We start from the raw sequence: 24,862 nt of genomic DNA, 5'->3' as shown, positions 1-24,862 counted from the left end.
GCAGAGCAGGTGCTTCACAGCTCTGTTTGGAGGCTATTGCCCTCTGGAACTGGTGCATTCCAATGCAGATTACCCCAACTGCCAGGGATTCATAATACTGCACTGGCAGATTCTCAGAGCAGATACTTTTCCATGACCTGATTGGGTGGCATGGGGTCTCCCATCCACAGATCTCTTCATGTACTACGTGAACAGCAAGTGCAAGAAATTGTACTCCAGACGGGGTTGTGGCCCAGACTTTCTCAGAGAGACATTTCTCATACAGTGGTTGGGACTCTTGTGGTATGTGTTATTCCCGATATCTCCTCTTACCTTGTGTTGAGGAAAACCAGACCAGTCAAGGCACAAGTCATTCTTCTAGCACTAGATTGGGCCTGACTGTTCTGGTACCCAGCCATGCTTCACCTGAACGAATCATATTTGGATGCATTTCAGTGTTGGAGATGGCCTGTTTGTCTGATGTCCAGGCAATGCTGAGAACAGCAGTAGGAAGGACTTCACCAGAAAATGTTTTATAAATGTTACTCCTCAGAGAATTCTGCGCTGCTGCACACATACAGAGTTCATGAGTTCCCCCAGATTTTTTTTTTTCCCTCCTCAGAAAATACATTCACCTGGAGAGGCGCTGCAATTACCTTTCACCTCCCAAGGGCTGCTGTGGTGCCAGAACAGAAAGCAGCTAGCTCACGGACAGTAGCAGCCATCAGCCGGCCGTGTTCCTCACAGCACCCTGCCCGTGGGGCCAGATTAGGAGGCATGGGCTATGGGGGAAGGGAGGACAGACAGTGGGGCACATGAGGCTGCTGGTGGGGGGTCACATAGAGTGGGATTCAGAAGGGCTACTGAGGGGGACAGACTGGGGCAGGGGCGGAATGGGGGTGCAGTGTCACATGGGGATGTGGGAATAGGGGCAGTTGTGCCTGACTGACTGAATGGGAGAGGCTAGAGGTCAGCCAAGGTCTGCATGGGGGAGGTTGTTGAGAGAACTCCTACAGTCTCTGTTGTCCGTAGGAGCTTATTTCAGAACAGTTTAGCCTCCTGTCCTGACAGGGGCCTGTCTTCCCCTCCCAGGAGGTGTTTCTATAGTGGCAAGTTGGGGGGGAACCCGGGCCCGCCCTCTACCCCTGGTTCTGGCCCAGGGACCCTAATAGTAGCAGCTGTTGGCAGCCGACCTTTCACTGCCAGAGTTGCTACATTTCCCTGGGACACTTCCCCACAGCTCTCCCGCTTATCTCTTCTTCACCCTTATCTTAGGGCTCCCTTACCAATGGTTTGAGGGTGTCTTCATTAACCAGCCCTTCAGCCGTACTTCCTCTCCTCTGGCTCCCTGGCGCTCCTCAGCCTGACAGGAGTGAGCCCTTTTATAGTACCAGAAGGGCCTTAACTAGAGTCAGGTGTTCACATTACCTCAGTGGTCTCACCTGACTCTTTGCAAGTTAATTGGAGTCAGGTGTTCTCATTAGCCTGGAGCAGCCTCTGCTCTGGTCAGTCAGGGAACAGAAAACTGCTAATCCAGTGGCCAGTATATCTGCCTTCGACTATTTTGTTGTACCCAACTGGCTTGGGTCTATCACAATTGTTAGATAGACTTGTGGACAGGTATTTTCAAATAATTTACCAAAATAATTGAAACTGGCATGATTATGTAGTGTTATTTTGACATGTAAAATATGCAGAATTTTAAAATATTGTGTGCAGAATTTTTGGGTGCAGAATTCCCTACAAGTAATGATGTGGACAATATTTCAGTTTTGTGTAACCAGTGAGTAATTGCCTCTTTACAGGCTAAGATCCCAGACATGTGAATTACAACTTGTCATTAAAATCCTTGGGATTATCTGTTAGCTCCATCAAAGTACACTTGCAGCCATCAGCACCAATATACGCCAACTCTGTGTATTCCTGCCCAGTTCATGAAGGGTTTGATTTGCATCTTTCCTCTTGTGATGAAACTGGTACTGCCCTAGGACTTGAAACTTGATAAACCCTCACTAAGCCTCCTTTTGAGTCCCTGGTGTCCTGCTCTTCTCTGCATCTTTCTATTAAAGTAGCATTTCTGGATAGAAGAGTTGGTGAACTAGGGACACTCATGGCTGATAATAGTCCCTCACCACCTGCCTCTTCCCCCCTCCCTCCCATCCCCATATACAAGGATAAGGTTTCTATGAGGCTGCATCCTAATTTTGTGTCTCAGGCAATGTTGAACTTTCGCATCAACCAAAATATCCATCTGCCAGTTTTACCCTAAACCCTACTCAGGCAGAGAAGAGATGGCATGGCAGTCACTGAACGTGTGTAGGGTTCTTGGCTTCTACCTGTCTGAAAGTCCACTAGAGACACTTCATTTCATTCACAGAACTTTAAAAAGAAGAGGCCATCTCATCCCAGAGGCTGTCAGAATGCTATGAGGTGAACATCACCCTTGAGGCCAGCATAAAAACTCACTCGACTAAAATTCAGGCAGCTTTGGTACCTTCTTTAGAGATGTTTCTGTTACTGACATTTGCAGATTAGCAGCTCGGAATTCTGTTCACACTCTTGCTAAAACACTATGCACTGGTACAAGCAGCTGCTTCTGATGCCTCTATAGGCAGGGCAGTTTTGGAATCAGTTGTATTACTGGACTCTAGGTACCTAACACATCATAAAGATGGTGTTTGTGAATCACCTGAGCTGCACTACACATAGGGACGTCACTCGAAAGAGGGGTACTCATCTAGTAGTAACTTGAGTTCTTCAAGATGTGTTGTCCCTATGTTAGTATACTGCAGCTCTCTGTCCTTGCTGCCTGCTTTCCGCTTTTGGGAACTTGCAGTAGGGAATGGACTAAAATGGCAGTAGTCCAGCAGCCCCCTTTATTCTCTTGATGCAGAGCATGAGGACAGCAGGGTTGCATATATGGACCCACAGGGAAACTGCTAAAGAAAATTCTCTCGTCTGGGCATATGGCGCACATGCACAACTTGAAGTGTACTACACATAGGGATAACACATCTTGAAGAACAGAAGTTATTACAAGGTGAGTTACTCCTTGTTAATAACATTTCTGTTCATATCCAGATGTTATATTGCTAACCTTGGTGTATATTCAAAATGGTTTTTGGTTGCAAGTCTTTTAGTTTTAGGGAGCTAATTGGTATGCTTTAGAGAATTTGAGAAGAAAGGGTTTCCCAAACTGCTGTTAGCATTTTCTACAATGTGAAAATGGTTTGGACGTTGTGTATCTTCATTTATTCCATCTGTAAGCTACACACCTGCTGTTGTACCTGAATAACTTAGACATTCTTATCATGTTTATCATGACGTTTATTTAAAACGTTTAAATTTAATCCTTTTATTCTAAAACCACTCTCTTCAGTAATTAATTTAAAAGTGAAAACTGTTGAAATGTGATAGAACGTTAGTTTTCTGTACAATCTAGCAATTGTGAAGTATTGTTTTTAATTTAGAGTAGAAAATACCTTGCGCTAAATTTGGTGCAGTAAGAGTGAAGTCCATTGATTTATTCCTTCACAAGATGGTCACATTTGGTGAGCTACATTCCAGAAATTCAGTAATATTCAAAAGTATATTAGTTTTGTTTTTCAAGCTGTCTTTTAATTTCTAAGTAAATTTTTGTGCTAAGGAATTTGTATAGTGGGGTCATTACAATGAAATTGATCCATGAATACTTCACAAACTTCCCCCACTCCCCCCCATTTAAAAACTTCCTTAGGTTTTGTTCATTTTTTGTGATGCTGTTCCTTATCTGATAATTTTAAGAGTAAATCACAGTTGAATTATGTTGCCACATTGTCTTCAAAAGGGCATAAAGTCAGTACACATGCTTCAATAATATCTGGGTTTTTTTACCCTTATGTTTCCGGTTGGCAATTTGAAATTATGGCTTCAGCTGCACTTTAAATATGTGATAATAGATGTGTTTCTAATAAGGGCCAGCACCATTTTGTTCAGATGCTGTGAATGGTTGTCACTCATATATGACAAATGCACCTTCCTCCGCTTCTTTGATGGTCTCCGAAAAACCATACCCTCAAATCAGGGCGATGAAATTAGCTGCTGTGTAAATTGTGTGTCTGAGTGGTTCATTATCCAATCACCATCAGAACCACAGTGATAAAGTAGATTGAAGCAGGGAAAAGGTCTGCCAGATGATTTCAGGCCTTTTTCTAAATCCTGTTTCCCTTGGAAACCCTAGACAACGTGGTTCAGAACTTCAAAATTCTTTGGCTAGAACTTCCTATGTATATTTTATGTACAAAATTTGTGGCTAATGATAGTGTTACGATGACTCTTTCATTCTTCAAACCACCATTAAATATTTTAATCAATACAAAGGTATTTTCAATTGGGGTACCATGTTTTACTGCTGATAGTGGAGACATTTTTAAGTAAAATGGCCCTGACTTTCAGGAAAGTGCTTAAATCCATCCTCATTCGGGAAAGCACTTGAGCATGTGTATAAACTTAAGTGCTTTTCTGAATTGGGGCTGGTATGACTACTGTTCAGTACATGTCCCTGTAAAGCTTGAAATAATGGGGTAACCACATTAGTTAAGAATGAATTGCTAAGCACTTGAAGTACTATAGTGTTGTAAATTAACATATTAAATATTGTGCAGAATATTGTAGGCAACTGTTCTGCACTGGGAGAAGAATGGTCTTTTTTTCTCATCTCTGACTTTCTATTATTATTATACTTTAATGTTGTGTTTTGTTTATTTAGGTTTAATACTTAAATTAAGTGTTCTTTTGTTCTAGGATCATTTGAAAATGATGATATCACTCATGTTGAAGGAAGTGTAGATCCTGTTCGTGACATAGAAATAATACATGAAGAACTTAGACTTAAAGATGAGGAAATGATCATTCCAATTATAGACAAACTAGAAAAAGTAGCTGTGAGAGGAGGGGACAAGAAATTAAAACCTGAATATGTAAGTAAAAAGTGTGCTGTTAAATGTATCATTATTTCCTGTACAAGTATGTTTTCATTTGTGTTCACACTTTTAAAAATCATTATAATGTAAAAGATTACCATTATTTCTGTATTTATTTTAAAATTATCACTGCTGCGAGGTCTGTTGGGTTAAAATCATTAAAATGAGCTTTGTTTTCTGTTGATAACCTAAGTTTACACTGAGGGAGCTAGATGCACTCCATTTAAAGTGCTCTGACATAACTCAATCCAGTCTTGCTCAAAATGAGGGAGATGATACTGACCTTTAGTGTAATTTGAAAGCTCATACCCGCCTCGACAGATATCCCAGCTCGTGCCTCTGTGTGCATGACACTACAAAATCTCAACTTGCATCCAGATAGCCTGTCACTTATAAGTAGGATGATATTCCCATTTATAAATCTGTAATAGAGATGTCTATAACCTGATCAGACTTGATCATTTCAGAGCTCAGCACGTAGTCTTCAGCTAAGCACCAAAGGCCTAAAAAGTCCTCCAGAGTTTGAAATTGGGATTTGCTCCCAAAATCTGAACAAATTCTGATGCTGTGCTATTCCCAGTGATTGGTGTCTAGGATCACTTGTTTGATTGGCTCTTGATCTCATTGAGAGAGGGCCCACAGTTGGAGCGTTCTTGTTGAGCATGCTAGCATGAACATGTGCAAAGCATTGTGGGGGTGCCACATCATGTCCATCCTATGCTGGGGAAGGAGAAGTCCCTCTTTTGTAGCCCAGCATCTCCCACAATTCTAATAATAGACTATTTCACTCTTGTCTGTAGTTTCCGGAGGCAGTTCAAAGCTGCAGCACAGCCTGTGCTAGCCATGCCCCTTTCTCTGTCCTGCTGCCAGATATTGTGCTGCCATGACTGTAGTCAAGTGGCAGTTCACTTTGCTCCTGACTTTTCTGTAATAGCCTATTTTATTCATTTTTGGGGGCAGTAGTAAGCAGCCTTTCTTTATTCTTCCTTCCTCCGTATTGAGCAGTGCAGTGGTCATAGCCACTGGAGATGGTACTATAGTGCATCCCTGCTCTCCTCCCCCAACCACTCCCCAAACATGGCAGAGCTGTTGTTCAGACACCAAGGTATATCCAAAAAGTGTTGTATTTGTGAGGCACCTTTAACATCCTCTTTGGAGGGTGAATTGTGCCCTGCCTTTTCTCAGTTAGCTGACCCTGCACTGCTAGGGCACAGGGCTTTGAGAAGAATGGGCATGTCGGGTCCCCTCCTCTGTGACCCAAGAAGCTGAGACTCCAGCACAGAACACCCGATATGGAGTTGCAGAGTAGGGATGAGGACGACGCCAGCTAGCCAGTCTTGGGGAGAGCAACAGGGATCGTACTCAACTCCCTTTCTTGCCAGCTCAAACGGAATTCCAGCAATGTGACCATCCCTGGTATAAGAGGAGTGGAACCCCAAGTGGGGGCGACATTGAGGGAGACCTTTCCAGGGGTCTCAAGGTATTGCATAAAGCAAACCACAAAAGACCATGCTCTAGCCACAGCTGGTTGGCACTGTTGCAAAGCAGGTTAAGAAGGCTAAAAAAAATCTGAAAAGGTACCAAGAAGTCTTCTGACTCAGACACCTCTTCCTCTAGTACCGTTCATGTTCTGAACAGGACATGTAAAAAATGCAACAGTGTTCCCCATGCGACGTTTGAAATAGGACAAGGCTAAAGGCAAATACCTGCTTCGCAAGACAAGAACAGTGCCTTCCTGGATGACCTTAAGGCCATGAACACCTGACTTCCAGTCCAAACTTAAGAAAATTTCCTTAGCAACAACATTTGTTGGCAAATGCTTCAATGCATACAATGTGATTTTTTTTTTTTTTTTTTTTTTTTTGGGGCAGGGCCATGGTATCCATTTGAGAAAGCTGGGGGCCACATGTAGTTTCACCCCTGGAAGAGGTCAATACTCACTCCAAACAAATACTGTCTTCATCTAAATTCACAGATTCTCTCCTCTTTGGGGAAAAACTAGACAAAATATTTTCAGAAAATTCCACCAAACCAAAATAGTCCTTCCTCTTCCCTCCTCACTCAGTGCTCTAAGGAGGGACTATAAACCTTATAGACACAAATGTTCCTTTTGTCCAATTTTCTCACAGAAAGACTTGCAGAAAGATAACAGGTATATCAGGGTAAGCCCAGAACTGGGGAATGCGTGGAAAATCCAGAGATGGTTCCGTTGACTGTAAGAGCCCACTATGACAATGAACAAATGTGCCTTCTCCCAATTGGGAATCTAGAAGGCAGAATTTTCTCAGAAGAATGGTTCGTATTGATCAGACTGACAGAAATGGGCAAGAGAGATAGTGAGTTGCAGATACTCCCTTGAACTAAGAGCTCCATCCCATACCTTCTCCACCCAGTCCCCCATCTTGAGCAACCCTGTCATGTGAGCTGGTGTTAAATTAAATCTCGCGTCTACTGGACATAAGAGCAATTGAAGGAGTTCCTTCAGAAGAAAATTTCTTAGGTTTGTACTCAGTTTTGTTCATTGTCTAAAAATGTACCAATGGAGTCAGAGCCATCTTTATATTGATAGCGTTTAGTTTATAGTTTTCAGAAGTTCAGGATGGTCTCACTAGCAGGCATTATTAGAGATTGATTCTTGGCTCTCAACCTACAGGATGCCTACTTCCACATCTCAATTCGACCGTTTTGGGAGATTCCTCCGATTTACCTTTGGCAGGACTATTATCAGTACAGAGTGCTCCCATTTGGCCTCTTGTCTGCACCCAAACTATTCTCCAAGGTCCTCTCCATCTGCTTCTGGGGGAATTCTGTGCTATTGCACATGCAGAATTTGCACAGAAATTAATGTTATGTGCGCAGAATTCCCTTTTTCTCACACGGAAATGGGCTGCAGCGCTACTGGCTGCCACTAGGGGCTGCTGGACCCGGCAGAGCTCAGCTCACAAATAGAAAATACTGCTGCTAGTGGGAGAGAGCTGGAGGGTTCCTGGCCCCTGTAGTTCTCAGCACACCCTGAAGGAAGGAGGTGGTGTGCAGGAAACGACATACAAGCCCGGGAACTAGCATCAGGCTGTTTCTCCCTGTAGATCCTTTGGCTCTGGGGGGCAGGGTGTGCAGGTGTCTGGGCTGGGGTGGACCCCGCAGCTGAACTCCGGTGGGGAGGGGGTGCATGCGAGTGTCTCGGTGGGGGGCAGGGGAGTGTATGGGTTGGGTGGTACCCTGCAGTTGGGCTCTGGGGAGTAGGGGGTGTGTGTGTGTCTCCCCCTCCCGCTGGGCTCTGATTGTGGGAGGTGGAGGCAGAGAAACTGATTTCTTCAACTCTACTCCTTGGGGAATTTTTTTTGTGTATATTGTTACAGACATAGTTGCTGACAGGTATTTTGAAATAACTTACCAAAGTAATTGAAACTGGTGTGATTATGTAGTGTTATTTTGACAAATAAAATATGCAGAATTTTGCAGAATTTTTCATTTTTGGCACAGAATTCCCCGGAGTATCCATTGTAATAGCACACTTCAGTTTACACTGGTGTTCACTATGTTAGTTCTCCAATCACAGCGAACCTTTTTAGTAGAAAATGTAAACAAAAAAGGTATTTATCATTTCAGCCATTGCTATGTATTTCTGTTGTTTTTTCATCCTCATTGAGCAATGGACCTACTTTGTCCTTGGTCTTTCTCTTGCTTCTAATGTATTTGTAAAATGTTTTCTTGTTATCCTTTATGTCCCTAGCTAGTATAATCTCATTTTGTGCCTTGGCCTTTCTGATTTTGTCCATGTATGCCTGTGTTGGTTTTTATATTCTTCCTTCATAAATTTGACCTAGTTTCCACTTCATGTATGACACTTTTTTTTTTTTTTTTGGAGTTTCAAGTCGTTGAAGATCTCCTGGTTAAGCCAGAGTGGTCTTTTACCATACTTCCTATGTATTGTTTGACTATGCAGAGAGAATGACAGGAGACATTAGATATGGGTTTAATCAGGCCGCAGCTTTATTATTATAATAAGCCTGGGACTAACCCAGCAGATAAAATGTGCAGTGCATGTGAAAATCCCCACAATTCACTTTGGGGGAGGGAGAGGTGAGTGCTTTTTTCCAGCTCAACCTCCCCCGCCCCCCCCGGTCCCTTCTGTTTTGTCCCTCCAGCAGTTCCCTGGCAAGGACCTTACTAATTCCGGGCAGGGGGAGGGGAGGTTCCACCTGCTCCCCCCACCTTTTTATCCAGGTCCCTCCAGCAATTCCCTTGCCAGGACCTTACCAGCCCCGCTCATAGGAGGGGTGAAGGTATAATGATGGAGGGTTGGCTCCCTGCTGTACCAATGAGAGGAGTCCCCAACTGCCCCGAGCTTGCTCAGTTACCAAACACCGCTCCTTAATTCCTTTTGCAAGCCATTTATCTGTTCTTTTGTGCCTTAATTTATGGACTACCTGCACTGAATGTCCGCCTTAATTTATGGACTACCTCCACTGAATGTCCGTTAGTTTGGCTACCTCCTCCCCACTGGGTTCCCAGATATCTCCCAGTGCTCTCTTTTATATCAACCAAAAATATAGCAACACCTGAGTCTGACCGGTGCACCCCATCCTCCCGAAATATCTCCGGTGCCCCATAGAGTATGCCAGGATGTGAAATTACTGTCCCCGCAAGGGCAACAAGAATTTGACCACTTCCCAGTTCACATACTTCCTGGTTTTGTCCACCTTGGCAGGGTTCATGGCTCTCCGCTAGACCCTGCGCTGAAGCATATCTGACCAGACAATGTTAACACCCGGAAAAATTACCAGGATCTGCATCCGGTCCCTCCTAGTTTGAAGGATTAACTCTGCCGCCTTTAGTGTTCCCAGATCATTTTCTCCCAAGTGTATCACCAATATATCCGGTGGCCGCTGACGTGCCCGCACAGCATACAACAGCAATATCAGTTGATCCCATAACATGCCCCTCCGTGCGTGCCAGCTGAGTAATGCTTCACCACCAAATCCCAGTTGGGAGCCCTTGGGCAGGCTGGATGCGTGTCTATGCACCCAAAACACAATACTGTGCCCACAGATCCACACCCTCCTGTGTATGGCTGGTTGTCCCGTATCTGAAATGAGAACACAACCAATCAGTGTTGATTTTCCACCTGTGGTCTTGCATATATTCGGTATGCATTAGACTGCCAGCGCCTGATTGCCTGAATAGCCTCTGCTTCCATATCTATCTGCACTGCTGCCGTAGCTGCCCCTATTCTGAATGAGTGAGAACCAAATTCATGGGCTGGCAGCCCCAACCTTGTTAGCCCCCATCTCAACATGGTAATCAATTGATATGCCATGAGGGGACTCCCGTCTCTGTGTACAGAAAGGGGGCCTTCTACCGTATTGCCATACAGGCCCTTAATGCCCAAATGGGGCAGAGCCCAGGCTCGCTCCCTCCCATAGGGTAACGAATGCACCCCAGCCGACTGGATCAGTCTTCAACCTTTGCAAATGTAGTATCATCGCTGCATGCTTGTGCCAGCTTATATCACGAAATTCCAAAGCCTTTCCTGTGGAATCCCTGATGGACCCAGGCACTAGCTCACTGATCCTGAAAGCACCAAAAAATGCTGTCAAGAATGCTGCCCTGAATAGGGACACGTGTCATATGTAATAGCGCACACCGAGGATGTGAAGGAGGTCCCTGAGCGTGGAAACCCTGATGGGATGACAGGAATCCTCCATGGGTCCACCGCTACGTGACCATCCCACCAAAAACCTTCGAACTAAGAAACCCCCACAAGGATCTGGGTAGCCATTTAGCCTACTGACAAGTGTAATGGCCGAAAGGCGATTCGAAATTGTGGAGGACACCAGTTGACGGGTTGCCAGTGACAGCATGTACCGCAGCACCTGTTCCTCTGTAATGGGCCACATTGCCGACTGCCCTTCCTGCTCCTGAAATTGTATGAATGCATTAAAACTTTTCTCATAGCGGTGCCACGTGCACGTGCCACTGATCTCTGGACTGCACTTACAACTGTGCTACGCCGTGGTTCCCTACCGTGAACAGCATTTGTCTGGGTTCGTGGATGGCGATCCCTGCCCTGTGTGTCTACCATTGCTCCTGAAATTACCTGAGCGGGATGTCCTGGATCTGCATGACCTGTTCCGCTTTGTACAGCCTGTAGTGCTGTGGAAACGACCTCATACACAATACATTTAATTACTCGTATCAGCTCCATGCTAACTGGTCCCCCATCAGATGCCGCTAGCTCAGCTGGGTGAGTGAGAGCTGCATCTGGAGCCCCCATTTTCCCAAGCCTGATAAGCTGACTTTGATGCTCCAGCGTACTACCCCAGGCACCCCCAGCCACTTGCCCTTGCTGTGTGGACTGTGCCTCTGGCTTGCCCTGTGTGTGATTTGATTGCTTTCTGGGTTCCTGTGGTAACTAAACTAACTTGGGGGGGAAATGCAAATTCCCCCCATCCTGTTGTGTTCTGGCTACAGCAGAGGAAAACTGCGCCATGATTCCCTAAACATTCATGTACACTGCAACGTACACTGCAACTGCTATGGAAGGCGCCCGCTCCCCTTCTCCTTTTTCTTCTTGTACCTATACCTCCTCTAATGAGCTCTGCCTCCCTTTGTGAATCTGTTCTACTATTGCTACCCAGTTCCACTGGTGCCAGAGGAAAAGGAGAATGAAGCCTTTCCTTTTGTGCCTTCCTTTCCCCTTTTTGTGTCCCCGTGGAGCCAGGCTGAGACTGCTTACCAGCTCCTGCCCCTCTGCCTCCTTGACTAAAACAGGGAATGGCTTGTAGCCCCCATCCACTTCCTATCCCCCAGTCCAGCCCGATCACTGTTTTCCCAGGGAGTGGGAGGTTTTTCCCCCCCCCCCCCACTGTATGGGCTATATGCGAAATTGTGTTGGTTCCAGTGCCCTCTTTCTCCCTCCTGTAGTGATTTGGGAGTTGGGAGGAGGGTTCCTGCCTTTCCCTACCTGACACTGTCTGGCTCTATGGGGGAGTGGATTGAGCACTATTTTTGCCCCCTCCCTGCTGCCTCACATGGGGTTTCTGTCCCTTGCCACTATGTCCCAACTCCACCCTGTTTCTATGGCCTGAATTGGGGAAGGGGCTTCTCCCCCCTTGCTGTTCCTGTTCACAGTCCAGACTGATTCCATGTGGGGAGTTCTGTGGAGCAGGGAACCAGTGCCTGCTCCCCCCTGCTGCCGTGTCCCAAACCATCCACCACACTGACTGCTTTTTCAACAGTTTTACGTCTCTGCTCCTCCCACAAGGCAGAAAGCATTGCCCTCTTCTCCCAGCTAGCCGGTGTCCCATCCCGTCGTTCCCCCCCCCCCAGCTTAAAGTGCAGGGTGGTGATTGGGATAGTTTGCTCTTGCTTAATGACTCTTTAAAAAACTTCCAGCTCTCCTGACCTCTTTCCCCCCCTCCCCCAGGCTTGCTTCCCATGGGATCTTACCTTCCAATTCTCTGAGTTTGCTGGAGTCTGCCTTTTAGAAGTATGTGGGGCAGTTAAAGTGCGACACATTACTGCACTTTACAAATCACACCCCTCCAGCATGTCTTGCCAGTGACATGTAGACAAGCCCATAGTCTGTCATCTGTGCTGTGAGGAGAGAATCTAGAATTAAACTATTTACTAAGTTTATCAAGTTCCTGTACTTCAGTTTTAAGACTTAGCTTTTTTTAAAATAAAGGTTGTGAATGTGTTGGATTGTCAGCCCTGGATACAGAAAGGTCCTGTTTATTCATAGAACAGATACATCACAGTTTGCAGTATTGCAAATTTCATCCAGTGCCAGTGTCACCTTAGAGGACCAGTGTTTATATTCATTCAATCCTTGGTGTTTCTGTTGAGACTGCCAATAAAAGTGGAAAATAAATTTCTAGCGGTAGTGGCTTTGTGATGTATATGCTTGTCCATTAGAACGCGATCAGCAGTTTAGTTTGGTTTCAGCTCTAAATTTATGCCATCTCCCGAGCCATCTTTCTTTAAAATAAATACTTCAAACAAAACGCAACTTTTAAAATAAAGAAATAAAATTAATTGGAATGTTAAAAAAACATTGAGGATACTTGAGTAACTTAAGGAATAAGTTACTAGGCTTCAAGGAAATATTTCTATTGTTGATGTATGTAATTATGCCTAAAGTCTTTAGTGGCCTGTTTACTGTGCTGGATGGGGTATTTAGAGGAAATTAAAATTCTTTATAAGGAGTGTTTTGAATGCGTCAAAAATATTCTTGACAGATGTCGTGGTGTTAGAGGCTAGGGTGCTTTGCATATTGTGACTTCTTTTGATATTACCAGTACCCACAGAGAAATTAGTGCCTGAACCCCTGTAACAAAACTAGTCTTTCCAATGTAAACTTGTTTTATGATGATGATATCTGACCTAATATCCAGTGGATTTTTAAGATCTTGCAAGGAATTTCTGTAAGAGTGAGAAGTAGATTTGTTCAGAAGAGAAATGCAGTGTTGCTTTTAAGTGAAGTTTGGCTATCTAAAGTTGAAGTAATATGAGACTGCTACAAGTATTCATCCTTGAAATACAGCTTTCCCCATTCATATAATTTGTTTGCCTTTTGTTTTGAAAATCCACAAGCATTGCTGATGATTCCTGTAACTGAAAACCCCCAGGATTCTCAAGGCTGATCTACAGTAGAGAATTTTAGGGTTGTTAACACAAGTACTCACCTGGGATATTTGTAAAATGCTTCATATCTGCACACACAAATTCCTGTGATGTTTAACAAACATTCTCAGTATTGTTACAACTGCTGTAGCTCTGAGCAAGTCTTAGAGCAGATAATTCTTGCTCCAGTTCAGTTTGTTAGGGTAGGAGGGAAAAATAGATGATACACCTGTACTGGTTCAGTTACTGCTCCTGTTGCATTCTCCCAGTGCTCTTGCTCACCTTTCAGTAATGGTGCTGAATATGGTTTCTGCCACACCTCAACTCCTTTTCACCCCACCTGATGAAATTCAACTTTGTCTCTTTCTCAGTTGTGGATATATACAATGTTGCATCATAATTTTTATAAAGGGCTTTTGTCTCAATTTGTGAACTCTGTTTCTCCCACTCAACACAGAGGGGTAGAGACAGCGAAAGGGAAGAGTAAGTCTTGTACGTACTTTACTAACATACCTCTTGCCAGTAGCTTTTTTGGTGTTATGAGTAACAGACTGTCTACACTACAGACCTTACAGCAGCACAGCTGTACCGCTGCAGCTGCGCTGCTGTAAGGTCTCCTGTGTAGCCGTTCTATGCCGTGGGAGAGAGCTCTTCCAACCAGCATAATTAAACCACTCTCAACGAGCGGCAGTAGCTATGTCAGCTGGAGACACTCTCCGCTGACATAGTGCTGTCCATACTGGTGCTTTTATCCGTGAAACTTATGGTCGGGGTTTTTGGTTTTCTGTTTGTGTTTTTTTTTCTCCCCCCTCCCCTCCCCGACTGACACAAAAATTTTGCCAACAAAAGTGCTAGATTAGACACAGTCTTAGACAGATTTTAAAGTCTTAGGCAGTAAGTTGCATCTCATTAAATACATAGCATGTTCTACCAAACTGTTGTTCTTAATATTAGCCTTTTTTCAAACACTTATAAAGTTTTTTAACAATAAATGTTCTACAAGACGTTTTTTTAAACACTATTTTTTTATAATAAACTTTTACTTAACCTTTGTTTTACTTCTTTAAACCAGTGGGTCTTCACCTTCTAAAAAAAATAGAAAAACCACAATTAAGAAATGAGGGAACAGGGCCTGAAACTGAATGAAAAGTTACTTTTGTGGGGGGAGGGATTGCTCAGTGGTTTGAGCTTTGGCCTGCTAAACCCAGGGTTGTGAGTTCAATCCTTGAGGGGGCCATTTAGGGATCTGGGGCAAAAATTGGGGATTGGTCCTGCTTTGAGCAGGGGGTTGGACTAGATGACCTCCTGCGGTCCCGGCCAGCCCTGATATTCTATGATTCTATGATAACATAAGCACAGCCATGATTGGAAAGATGTGTTTACCCACTAAATTAGTTTATCTTAACCAAGGATGACGAGTGTGGACATGTTAAACCATTTCAGAAGTAAACAGTTCAATAACCACTTAGTTGAACCATCTAACCTTGAAACAGTGCAATCTTCTATCAGGATTTGAAAAGGTTTCATAATTGGTTGATTTATTTATTTATTTTAAAGGTTGGAAGGGACCATTATGATGATCTAGTCTGTGCATAATATAGGCCATAGGATTTCCATTAATTACTTCCTGCTTAAAGTCCAATATCTGAGGTTAAACTAGACCATATCTTCTAGAACAATATCCAATCTTGCTTTAAAGATTTCCAGTTATGGAAAATCCATCGTAACCCTTAGTAATCACTCTCATTGGTAAAAATTTGCACCTTATTTTCATCTGACTTCAATTTCCAATCACTGGATATTGTTACACCTGCTAAATTGAAGAGTCTTCTATTATCTAATTTCCGTCCCCCATGTAGATACTTGTAGATGGTTATCAAGTCACCCCTTACCCTTCGCATTTGAAAAGATTTAGCTCCTTGAGTCTTGTACATTAATGCAAGTTTTACAAAGACTTAATAATTTTTATGGCTTTTTTCTGAACCCTGTCCAACTTATCAACATTTTTCTCGAACTGTGGACACGAACTGGACTCAGTATTCCAGTAGCGGTCGCGTCAATGCCAAATGGTAATTTAACCTCCGCGCTCGGATTTAATATTCCCCTGTTTACGCTGTGACAAAGTTCCTGCTCTACCTTGGTGGGTTTTGCGCTTATTGGCGGATTTGCTCGCCTTGGTGCTTCACGGCAGCTCTCAGCTTGGCCGTTTTTCTGAATTCACAGTCCACGTTGACGACTCCTGTGTCTGACCAGGAGTTGGGGAGGATTTGGGGGGAACCCAGGCCCGCCCTCTACTCCGGGTTCCAGCCCAGGGCCCTGTGGAATGCAGCTGTCTAGAGTGCCTCCTGGAACAGCTGTGTGACAGCTACAACTCCCTGGGCTACTTCCCCATGGCCTCCTCCCAACACCTTCTTTATCCTCACCATAGGACCTTCCTCTTGGTATCTGATAATGCTTGTACACCTCAGTCCTCCAACAGTCCGCATTCTCACTCTCAGCTCCTAGGGCCTCTTCCTCCCAGCTCCTCACACGCACACCACAAACTGAAGTGAGCTCCTTTTTAAAACCCAGGTGCCCTGATTAGTCTGCCTTAATTGATTCTAGCAGCTTCTTGATTGGCTGCAGGTGTTCTAATCAGCCTGTCTTAATTGTCTCCAGAAGGTTCCTGATTGTTCTGTTACCTTACCCAGGGAAAAGGGACCTACTTAGCCTGGGGCTAATATATCTGCCTTTTATTACTCTCCTATAGCCATCTGGCCCGACCCTGTCACAACACATACAAGGACTGCATTAGTCCTTTTTAGTTGAGCTCATGGTCAGCTAATTAGTCACAGTGACCTCAAGTCTTAATCAGTCACTGCTTCCCAGGATAGAGTCCCCCATCTTGTAAATATGACCTACATGCTTTGTTCCTAGGTCTAAAGCGCACAATTTGCTTGTGCCTAGATTACCAGATGATCCAGATTGCTCTGTATCAGTGACCTGACCTCTTCATTATTTACCGTTTCTCCAATCTTTGTGTTATCTGCAAAGTTTATCAGTAACTATTCTGTTTTCTTCCAGGTCATTGATGAAAATGCCCAAGTAGAAGCAGAGAGAAGCTGACATGATTCTTCTCAGTTTCACTGTTGTAGGCATAAACAGCAGCAATCAAATTGAGCAAGTGTCATCAATTTCATTTTGCTGCTGCTTGGGAAATCCAGAGGTGAAAGTAAGCCGGTACACCCCAGTACAGCGTACTGGCAGGAACCGGTGCTCCGTACCGGGGTGGATCGGCTTCCCCAGGCAAAATTTAAAGGGCCTGCGGCTCCCAGCAGCGGCTGGAGCCCCCAGCCCTTTAAATTGCTGCCAGAACCCCGCTGCCGGAGCCAAGGGGTAGTGGTGGTGGGGTTGGGGCGGCGATTTAAAGGGCCCGGGGCGGTAGCAGCGGCCGAGCCCTGGGCCCTTTAAATCGTTCCTGGAGCCCCTCCAGTGCTTCCCCAGGGCTCCGACAGGCTCTGGGGACGATTTAAAGGGCCCAGGGCTCCGGCTGCTGCTACCACCCAGGGCCCTTTAAACTGCTGCCAGAGCCCCCTGCTGCTGCTGTTATCCTGGGGAGGGGGAAGGAGGCACTTGCTGCTACAGGATGGGCCGGGGCTGCTCTGAGCCCCCCCCCTTTCCGCCCAAGGCCCCCCCCCTTCTGGGGGCCAGAGCCAGCCCCTTTCTCATCATAGAATATCAGAGTTGGAAGGGACCTCAGGAGATCATCCAGTCCAACCACCTGCTCAAAGCAGGACCAAACCCCAATTTCCCCTCCAGATCCCTAAATGGCCCCCTCAATGATTGAACTCACAACCCTGGGTTTAGCAGGCCAATGCTCAAACCACTGAGCTATCTCCCCCCCCACAACCCAGCCCCATACCAGTAAGTCCCTAGACTTATTTTCACCCCCGGGGAAATCTGAGTAGCAGGGTAATATTTATACATGAAGGTTTTAAAACCTTTGTAAGAGTCTGACACCCTCATTGCAAAAGCATTTGCAAGAAGCCGAAACCTTGATGAGACTACACCCTGCTCACTAGGACGGGCTGTTACTGACCTGTATCAGAATTCCAAGCCTGAGAGAGAGAGAAGTGCAAATATGTGGTACTCCAAGCAGTTGTGTAAAATGTCGCATTACTTAAATATACTATATTTACACCGCAGTGTACTTTTTTTTTTTTTTTTTTTTGGTGATACAGTAGTATCAAAGTCACTAGAGCTGTCTGTCAGTGGAGTCAGGAAGTCATTGCTTCACTGAGACTTTCAAATATGATCTGTAATCTTCACAACTGCAATTTATTTCCTTCCCCCAACCCCCACGATAGCTTAAATTCTGCAGAAATTAATTACATGCCCTTTCAATTTCCAAAGGAAAGCTTCCCATTCTCTGGTGCCAAGTAGACAAGTGAATTTTTCAAGCCAGGGTTTAGTCCTTGATGCTGTACAAAGTATTTGGCACTGAGAGATATTACTACTTTCAGCGACCCAAAGGATTTAGCAATGTATGCACATGCACACATGCTTTTTTCCTCACTGTGACAGGGTCTGATGAAGTTTATCAAGACATTCTGTGAACTAGTAGGTGTGGGTGTATTAATTCACAATAGTATAAACTGCTGAGATTTATTGGGTACAGCATTCAACTCATGGTTAAAAATCTTCGAATTGGTTGCCTTGCTTTCTTAGGCAAGGCAGGGAACTCCAGAGCTCAATCCTGGAGGACGTGAAGACAAATTAATGTACAGTATTTGGCATTTCAGATATGGCAGGCTATATATATTTTCAAAGAGATGATAAAAATATCTATTGTCAAAGATAAAGTGTATTTCCTGTAAATTTAACTATTGTGGGCAGTAAGTGTGTGTGCTTGTTTTATTGTACTCATTGTAGCATTGCTGGCCCAAATAAGAAATAACTGTACACATATCATTGAGCAGGGAGAAAGAGATCATTCCTCCAGTGAAAGAGTTACATCAAAGTAGGAACTAGATAGACCAGACCTGATGAAACAAACTAGATCATCTGTCTGTATTTCAGTTTAGAATAGTGCTAAATTAACTAGGAGGATGATTAAATACTTGTAGATGAATGTTATAATTTTAACCAACTAAGGTAATTGCTAGATTAAAATTTTTAGGCCAAAATAAAAGCAATGAATTAAACTAAACAACAAATGATGTAGAAGATTAAATATAATCTGAAAAGCTGTCACTAACTTTTAAAAAAATTATTATTATTTGACCCTAGAACACTGGGTCAGCAGGTGAGCAAGAAATATGTGAAAATAGTTGTTGTTCATATCTCATCACACGACTTTGCCACACTTGTCATTCAAAGGTTATATATCCTTTAACCTGGGATCTGGCATGTATGCTAGTGAACCTTAATTTATCTAGGCCTTTTCTAAATTTTCAGACTACCCGCTTTACTTTATATTCAGTATAATTGCATCAGTGAGAATATAAATTTGCCTGGTATGACAGAGATACTTTATTCTTTTTTTCTTCTCTAAAATTTTCTGAGATCAGACATAGAGGAACGTCCTGTTTGTTTTATTTATTTTTATATTATATTCTGTTGCTCCATTAATTTCTGTGTAAAATAAATAGGCTTCCAATTTACATCACTATATGTACTGTAGGGAACTCTTATTGAGAATTGTCAGTCTTTAACTTACTTTAAGAGAGTTTAAAGTTAGACACAGAATCTGTTATAAAGTTAGGCAGATAAAGTCATAAAGTTAGTCACATAGTCTGAGCCCCTCTGAAAAATCAACATGGATTTAGACATGTATTTAGGCAGCCAAGTTTTTTAAAAAAGTTATATAGTGACTTTCTTCTGTATGTTTTCTCCATTACTTTTTTCTAGATTTGAGAGGGATCTGTAGAATATGCTTATCTTTCAGAGAGGGCAAAGCTACTTGCTTCACCTGTGTTTAAAGTTTCCTGAAGGTTTTAATCCACTTACCTGCCCTTGACCTTTGTGTCTTTGCTGGGATAATCAGGGGCCAGGTCAGAAATAAACTGAGTATACAAATTTTGATATATATACACCCTCACACATGTGCAGGCAAGTTCAAAAACTTAGCTAATTGGTCTCAAAAGACTTGAGTATAGCTGTATGGAAAATACTACTTCCAGAGAACTCTAATTAAAATTTAATTCTTTCAATTCTTTATCTCAATTTTGAGTGTCCCTAATTAACGTGATATAATATGTTGCTACTGGGGAAAACTGTAATGTCAAACGTCTTTGTGATGGGATTTATAAGTATATCCAAAATAATTTTAAAATCAGAAAAATTATACAAGCAAAAGATTCCTTCACTAGTTAACAGAATTAGTTGAGGAGCTAATGATTTTTGATGAAGCAAAAGCTGAGAAATAGCACTTTAGTCTTACAGCTTACATAAAGTAGCGTTTTTCCTTATATATTTTTATTGATTAATTAAAAAATGAAAAACACATAGGACTAAAGGATAAGATAAGATGGTACTACTGTTTTCTTCTTTATGTGTAATCTTGTTGCATGTCTCTACATAAGCTGTTCTGGCCACTCATCATAGTAACCAGCTGGGCCATTTCACCTGCTGGAGCCATTAAAGAGGACTCTCTCCCCCTAGATTAATCCCCTCCGACATTAGTTTTTTGCACTGACAACTGAGCAGGCATTCAGAATTTGCAGGTGGCCAGTGTGACACACATAATTGCCTACAATTTTAGGCAATGAATAAAAATGGTCTACATTACTTGTCAAAGGTTGTATATGCAATGCCAAGTGAGATCTATGGGAAGCCTTTTAGAGTTTAAAGAACAGTTAATAGCAAGGCACTGTGCTTTTTTAATCATAATGCATTTGTAATATAGCACTTTGATCTTCTCCTTGTAGGAAATGGTGTTACATTAGCCACTTTTAAACATTTATGAGTGAAATTCAGTTATAGGAGAGTAAAAGTGATTATTTTTAGTCAGAACACGTTAGATTTCATTAAAAGTTTTCTGCTTGTCCCTTCCTTGTTAAAATCTGTGGGGAGTCCTATTCCTGGAGGGTTTCAAATCGGGATCTAAGCATTTAGAAGAGTCTTTTCCTTGTTTTTCCCTAAGGCAACTGCAAATCTGGGAAAAGAGGGTATACTAAATAGTGGGGCTATTTATAGCTGTTTTATAAATCTGTTTAACCTACATATCAGTAAGAGTAAATATTCTGTGCACTGAAGAAAAATTTTGGCAACAGAATTGTATATGTTAAATATCTAATTGTATATCACACCAGTTATAACTTTCAATAAATGCATTATTTAAAGCATGACCATAAATTATCTACAACAAAAAATAGATGACTCTAAAATGCACTACTCCTAGAAGAGCCAAGTTTGACCTTTCAGACCCAAGAGCCTTTTATTAACACCTGCCTGTAAGGAGAACCTTGCCACACGCAGCTTTCAGATTCAGAACCACAAAACTGATGAGGAAAGGCTTGAAGGGTTCAGTTTGTGTCACTTGCTGTTTGCCGTTTCCATTTCACAGATGATTAATCTTTCTGTGAAGAAAGGCCAGAGAAACAAAGCACATTGGGCTCTTCCTGTAGTTACTCCTTCTGAATGCACACTGGCTTGCTAACTAAAAGGCCTTTAGATTTCCTGCAGAGAGAGATGTTCTGAAAGTGAATGCAGCTGGTTGGAGGTCACCAGTGCAAGGCTCTTGCCATTGTGTAATGGAGGCTTTGGCAGGTTTCATTTTTTAGGGGAGGGAGAAGGTGTTGGCAAAAAAATTAATGCAGAATAAATAAGGTTTTGGATATTTGAATTAATTTCTTGAAGGGGGCATCATCAATAATAGGCTCAATTTCTTTTACTAACAATTTAAAAAAATATATTCACTCTGTTTTTTCCTCCTCCACCCATTCCCCTTTCTAAATAGCATGTTTATATTGTATGTGGTTTCACCCACTGGATGCTGAAATGTTACATCTTACTGAGTTTGAAAAGCAATCTAAAATGCCCTTGGATTTTTACATAGGGTTTATGATTTCTACTACTTTGGGGAGGGTTGTTACTAAAAATTCTGTGTACTGAACTTTCTAATTATAGATGTTGTGTTGTATTAACATTCAGCATTGCTTTTTAGTGACTTTTTTAAAATGGTAATATATTTTTAGCTTCTGAAATGAAATTTGAATTCATTTTTTGGTCTTTTTTAAGGGATGTTAACTAATTTTTAATTTGAGTATGTATTGTGTATTTTGATATGAATGTTTTGCATATGGAAAATAATTGTCTGGTATCCCGCTGAGTTTGTTCTTCATCTACTTTAATTACTTTGTTTCCTCTTAATCCTGCATAGGACATAATGTGTAAAATCAAAACCTGGGTAATAGATGAAAAGAAACCTGTGCGCTTCTATCATGATTGGAATGACAAAGAGGTAGGCTATTATCCCATGCATAGACTCTTAATATTTCTACCTATTATTGTTTTCACTTGGTAAAAATATTTAAATACAAAAGAATCCATGAGAGTTATAGGGTATTGAATTGAATGTTAAATTTATCAGTAGATTTTGTTTATCATAGTATACTATATATATATATATATATTACTTGAAGCAGTTATTTTCCCTTTCAGAAATACAAATAATAAAAAAGAAACTGAGTTTGAAAATGTTGATTACAGTAACTGCATTCTGTTTTTAAGATTCTGCCTTTATATCCTCATTTTTAGATTGATGTGTTGAACAAATACTTGTTTTTGACTTCAAAACCAATGATTTACTTGATTAACCTCTCGGAAAAGGATTACCTTCGATGTAAAAACAAATGGTGAGTTTGCTTAGTTTTAATATATGAAATTCACACTTTCATAGTTCTCAATGGCACATACTTCACTATTTTTTAAAAGGACATAAGGATTATTCTTATTATTTTACTTAATATAAATCAATATCTTTCATACTTCTTATATCTCCCTAAAAGTTCTGCCTGAGTGCAGTGGTGATAAAAATGCCCCAATGAATTTACCAAGCAGAAGCAAATCCTTTCCCCTCCTTCAGTTTTAACATAAACTTAATAACTGTGAAGAAAACAAATCCATTTCAGAAACGGACTCAATCTGGTTAGAAACCATTACTTTCCAATAACACTGGCTTTTAAACATTATTAAACACTGATTATTCATATAATTGCTTTTCATTTGTTATGTGCTGAAAGAGTAAAACTTTAATTTGTAATGCGACAGAATTTTTTTGTACTGTGGCATTCATTTATTATTGAACATTTCAACAATACACTTCCATTTACGTTTGAGTGCCAACGGTGCTTGGCATTGTTAACAGTTGTGCATAACACACAAAGGAAGACGTTTTACAATTTCCTTGTGGTATTTAGGCCTACTCTCTCATACTTCATATAAGCAGTATTTTTACCTTCATACATGGTTTTTACTCAAACAAATATTCTTGTTAATGTCAAGATGACTTGGGTGAATAATGGTTACAGAATAAGGCTCTCTATCAGACATGCAATGAACTGGATGAAGATCCAGTTCCAACATGGTGAAAATACTTTGGGTTTCCATTGTTGAAAAGCATAGTGCGTTAGCTTGTCATAAAGAATAGCATTTGAGACAGACAATTGGATTGGAGAGGAGAGACAGATTCAATATTACGCTACAAAGAAGAATTAATGACAACATATTTGTTCTAAAATTTACAACAAATTATATAGTTTAAAGATTTGTAAACACTTTAATTTTGAGATCTTTAAGGTTTTGGGATATAAATGTATGTTTGTGAATAGAGAGCTGCATTAAGTCATCCAAACAAATGAAAAGTATCTAAAGCAAAATATCTGAATTCTCCTAAAATGCACCTTCCATTTCTCCCTGTACTTCATTAAGTACTTAGATGCACATGGTTTCAATTTTCCATTAAAAATTCTCATTTCCATTAAAAATTCTCATTTCCATATGATATCAAAGAGCGAAAAGGCTTTAAACTGAAAAATAAACGTTCATAGACTGGAAGCCAAAACAATAATTAATGTCATATGGTTAACTCCAATAAATCATTAGAATAAATTTTCTGAAATTACTGCAACTAAAACTGTCTTGTTGATACTACTATAAGACATTTGTATTTATGATAGGGAACTAAATTTAACCTTTCTTAAAGTTTATATTTTTGAAAATACAGACTTAAAATTGAAACTTGGCAGAAACTGTGATAACTAGTCCTAAATTCTTCCATATTCGGTGAGGAATAGAATTTTTAAAAGTTTATCCCCTGACAGTGCAGTAAATCTTAACCGTCCTAATTTAAGTGCAAATGTTTGAGGTTTTCTGAGGCTCACTAGGACAGTACAAAGTTTATTTGAAACTGGATGAGTCAGTTTCCTTTTCCAAAAGGGATTTTCACACCTGTATTTGGATGATTACAGGTAGAGTTCAATGGCTCCAATTGTACAGTAAATACCATTTCCCAGACCCTAATGGTAAACAGACTACTTGTGAGATGCCAGTCTGTGATTTAGCTGTTGCCAGACATCCCCTGTTTTTTTGTGAGACCAGTTGGGGTAGAGATATGGTTATAGCCAATTGAAAGCAAACCTTTGTATAAATTATAATTTTTAATTTGTAAAAAATCTAGACGTTTGAATTGGGAAGTCATATAATGCAATGATTTAACCGTTTTTATGCACAACTAATGATTTAGGTTTAAAAAAAAAATTCCAGCTCTCATGAATGTTAGTGTAATTGTAGCTGAAAGATCAAAGCCTGTGTAGCTGAGTGATGTTCCAGAAGAGAATTTACCACATAGCCATTTTCGGTACAGTTTCTGCCGCCTGCTGTTCCTATTTTCCCTCAAGCTAGCCATTGACTACCCCCTGTGCATCCCTGCTCGTAAAAAATGATTGAGGAAGTATTTGTCATGTATTTATGAGTGGGAAACATTGTGTGATAGGGAATGGCATCTACTGGAGCCAGAAAGATTGCCATTTTCCTTCATTGAAGCATTTTTAAAACTTTAAATCCACAGTTTGTGCAACATAGCTTTTATATTAAAGTACAGAATAATTTTTTACTGTGAAGGATGCTAACGGTAGGCTTTTGTCATTGCAGTGCAGACAGATGCAAATGATTAGTATATATTTACTGTGAGATGCTTTTTAATTTGTGATTTTTGTGTGTGTATATGTTCATGTTCTTAATCTGAGCTACATTTGGATTAGTTGTTCAACTAGCTCAAAAAAAAAGTTTTTGGAATATAATTTGTAATATTA

General features: G+C 41.6%; 1 protein-coding gene across 3 annotated transcripts in view; it reads left to right on the top strand.

The window, feature by feature from the left end:
* The window catches only part of OLA1 (Obg like ATPase 1), a 201,189-nt gene that overhangs the window by 104,112 nt on the left and 72,215 nt on the right, over positions 1–24,862 (top strand). For all 3 annotated transcript variants that reach the window (XM_084642789.1, XM_084642788.1, XM_084642787.1), the window contains exons 5-7: positions 4,762–4,937; positions 21,931–22,011; positions 22,308–22,405. In XM_084642789.1, coding sequence (XP_084498915.1) covers positions 4,762–4,937; positions 21,931–22,011; positions 22,308–22,405 — 355 coding nt within the window. The remainder of the gene's footprint in view (positions 1–4,761; positions 4,938–21,930; positions 22,012–22,307; positions 22,406–24,862) is intronic.

The sequence above is a fragment of the Lepidochelys olivacea genome (assembly GCF_965140295.1).
Source record: "Lepidochelys olivacea isolate rLepOli2 genome assembly, chromosome: 11".
NCBI lineage: Eukaryota > Metazoa > Chordata > Testudines > Cheloniidae > Lepidochelys > Lepidochelys olivacea.
Note: the sequence above shows the minus strand (reverse complement) of the source record. Positions and strands in the feature narration are given on the sequence as shown.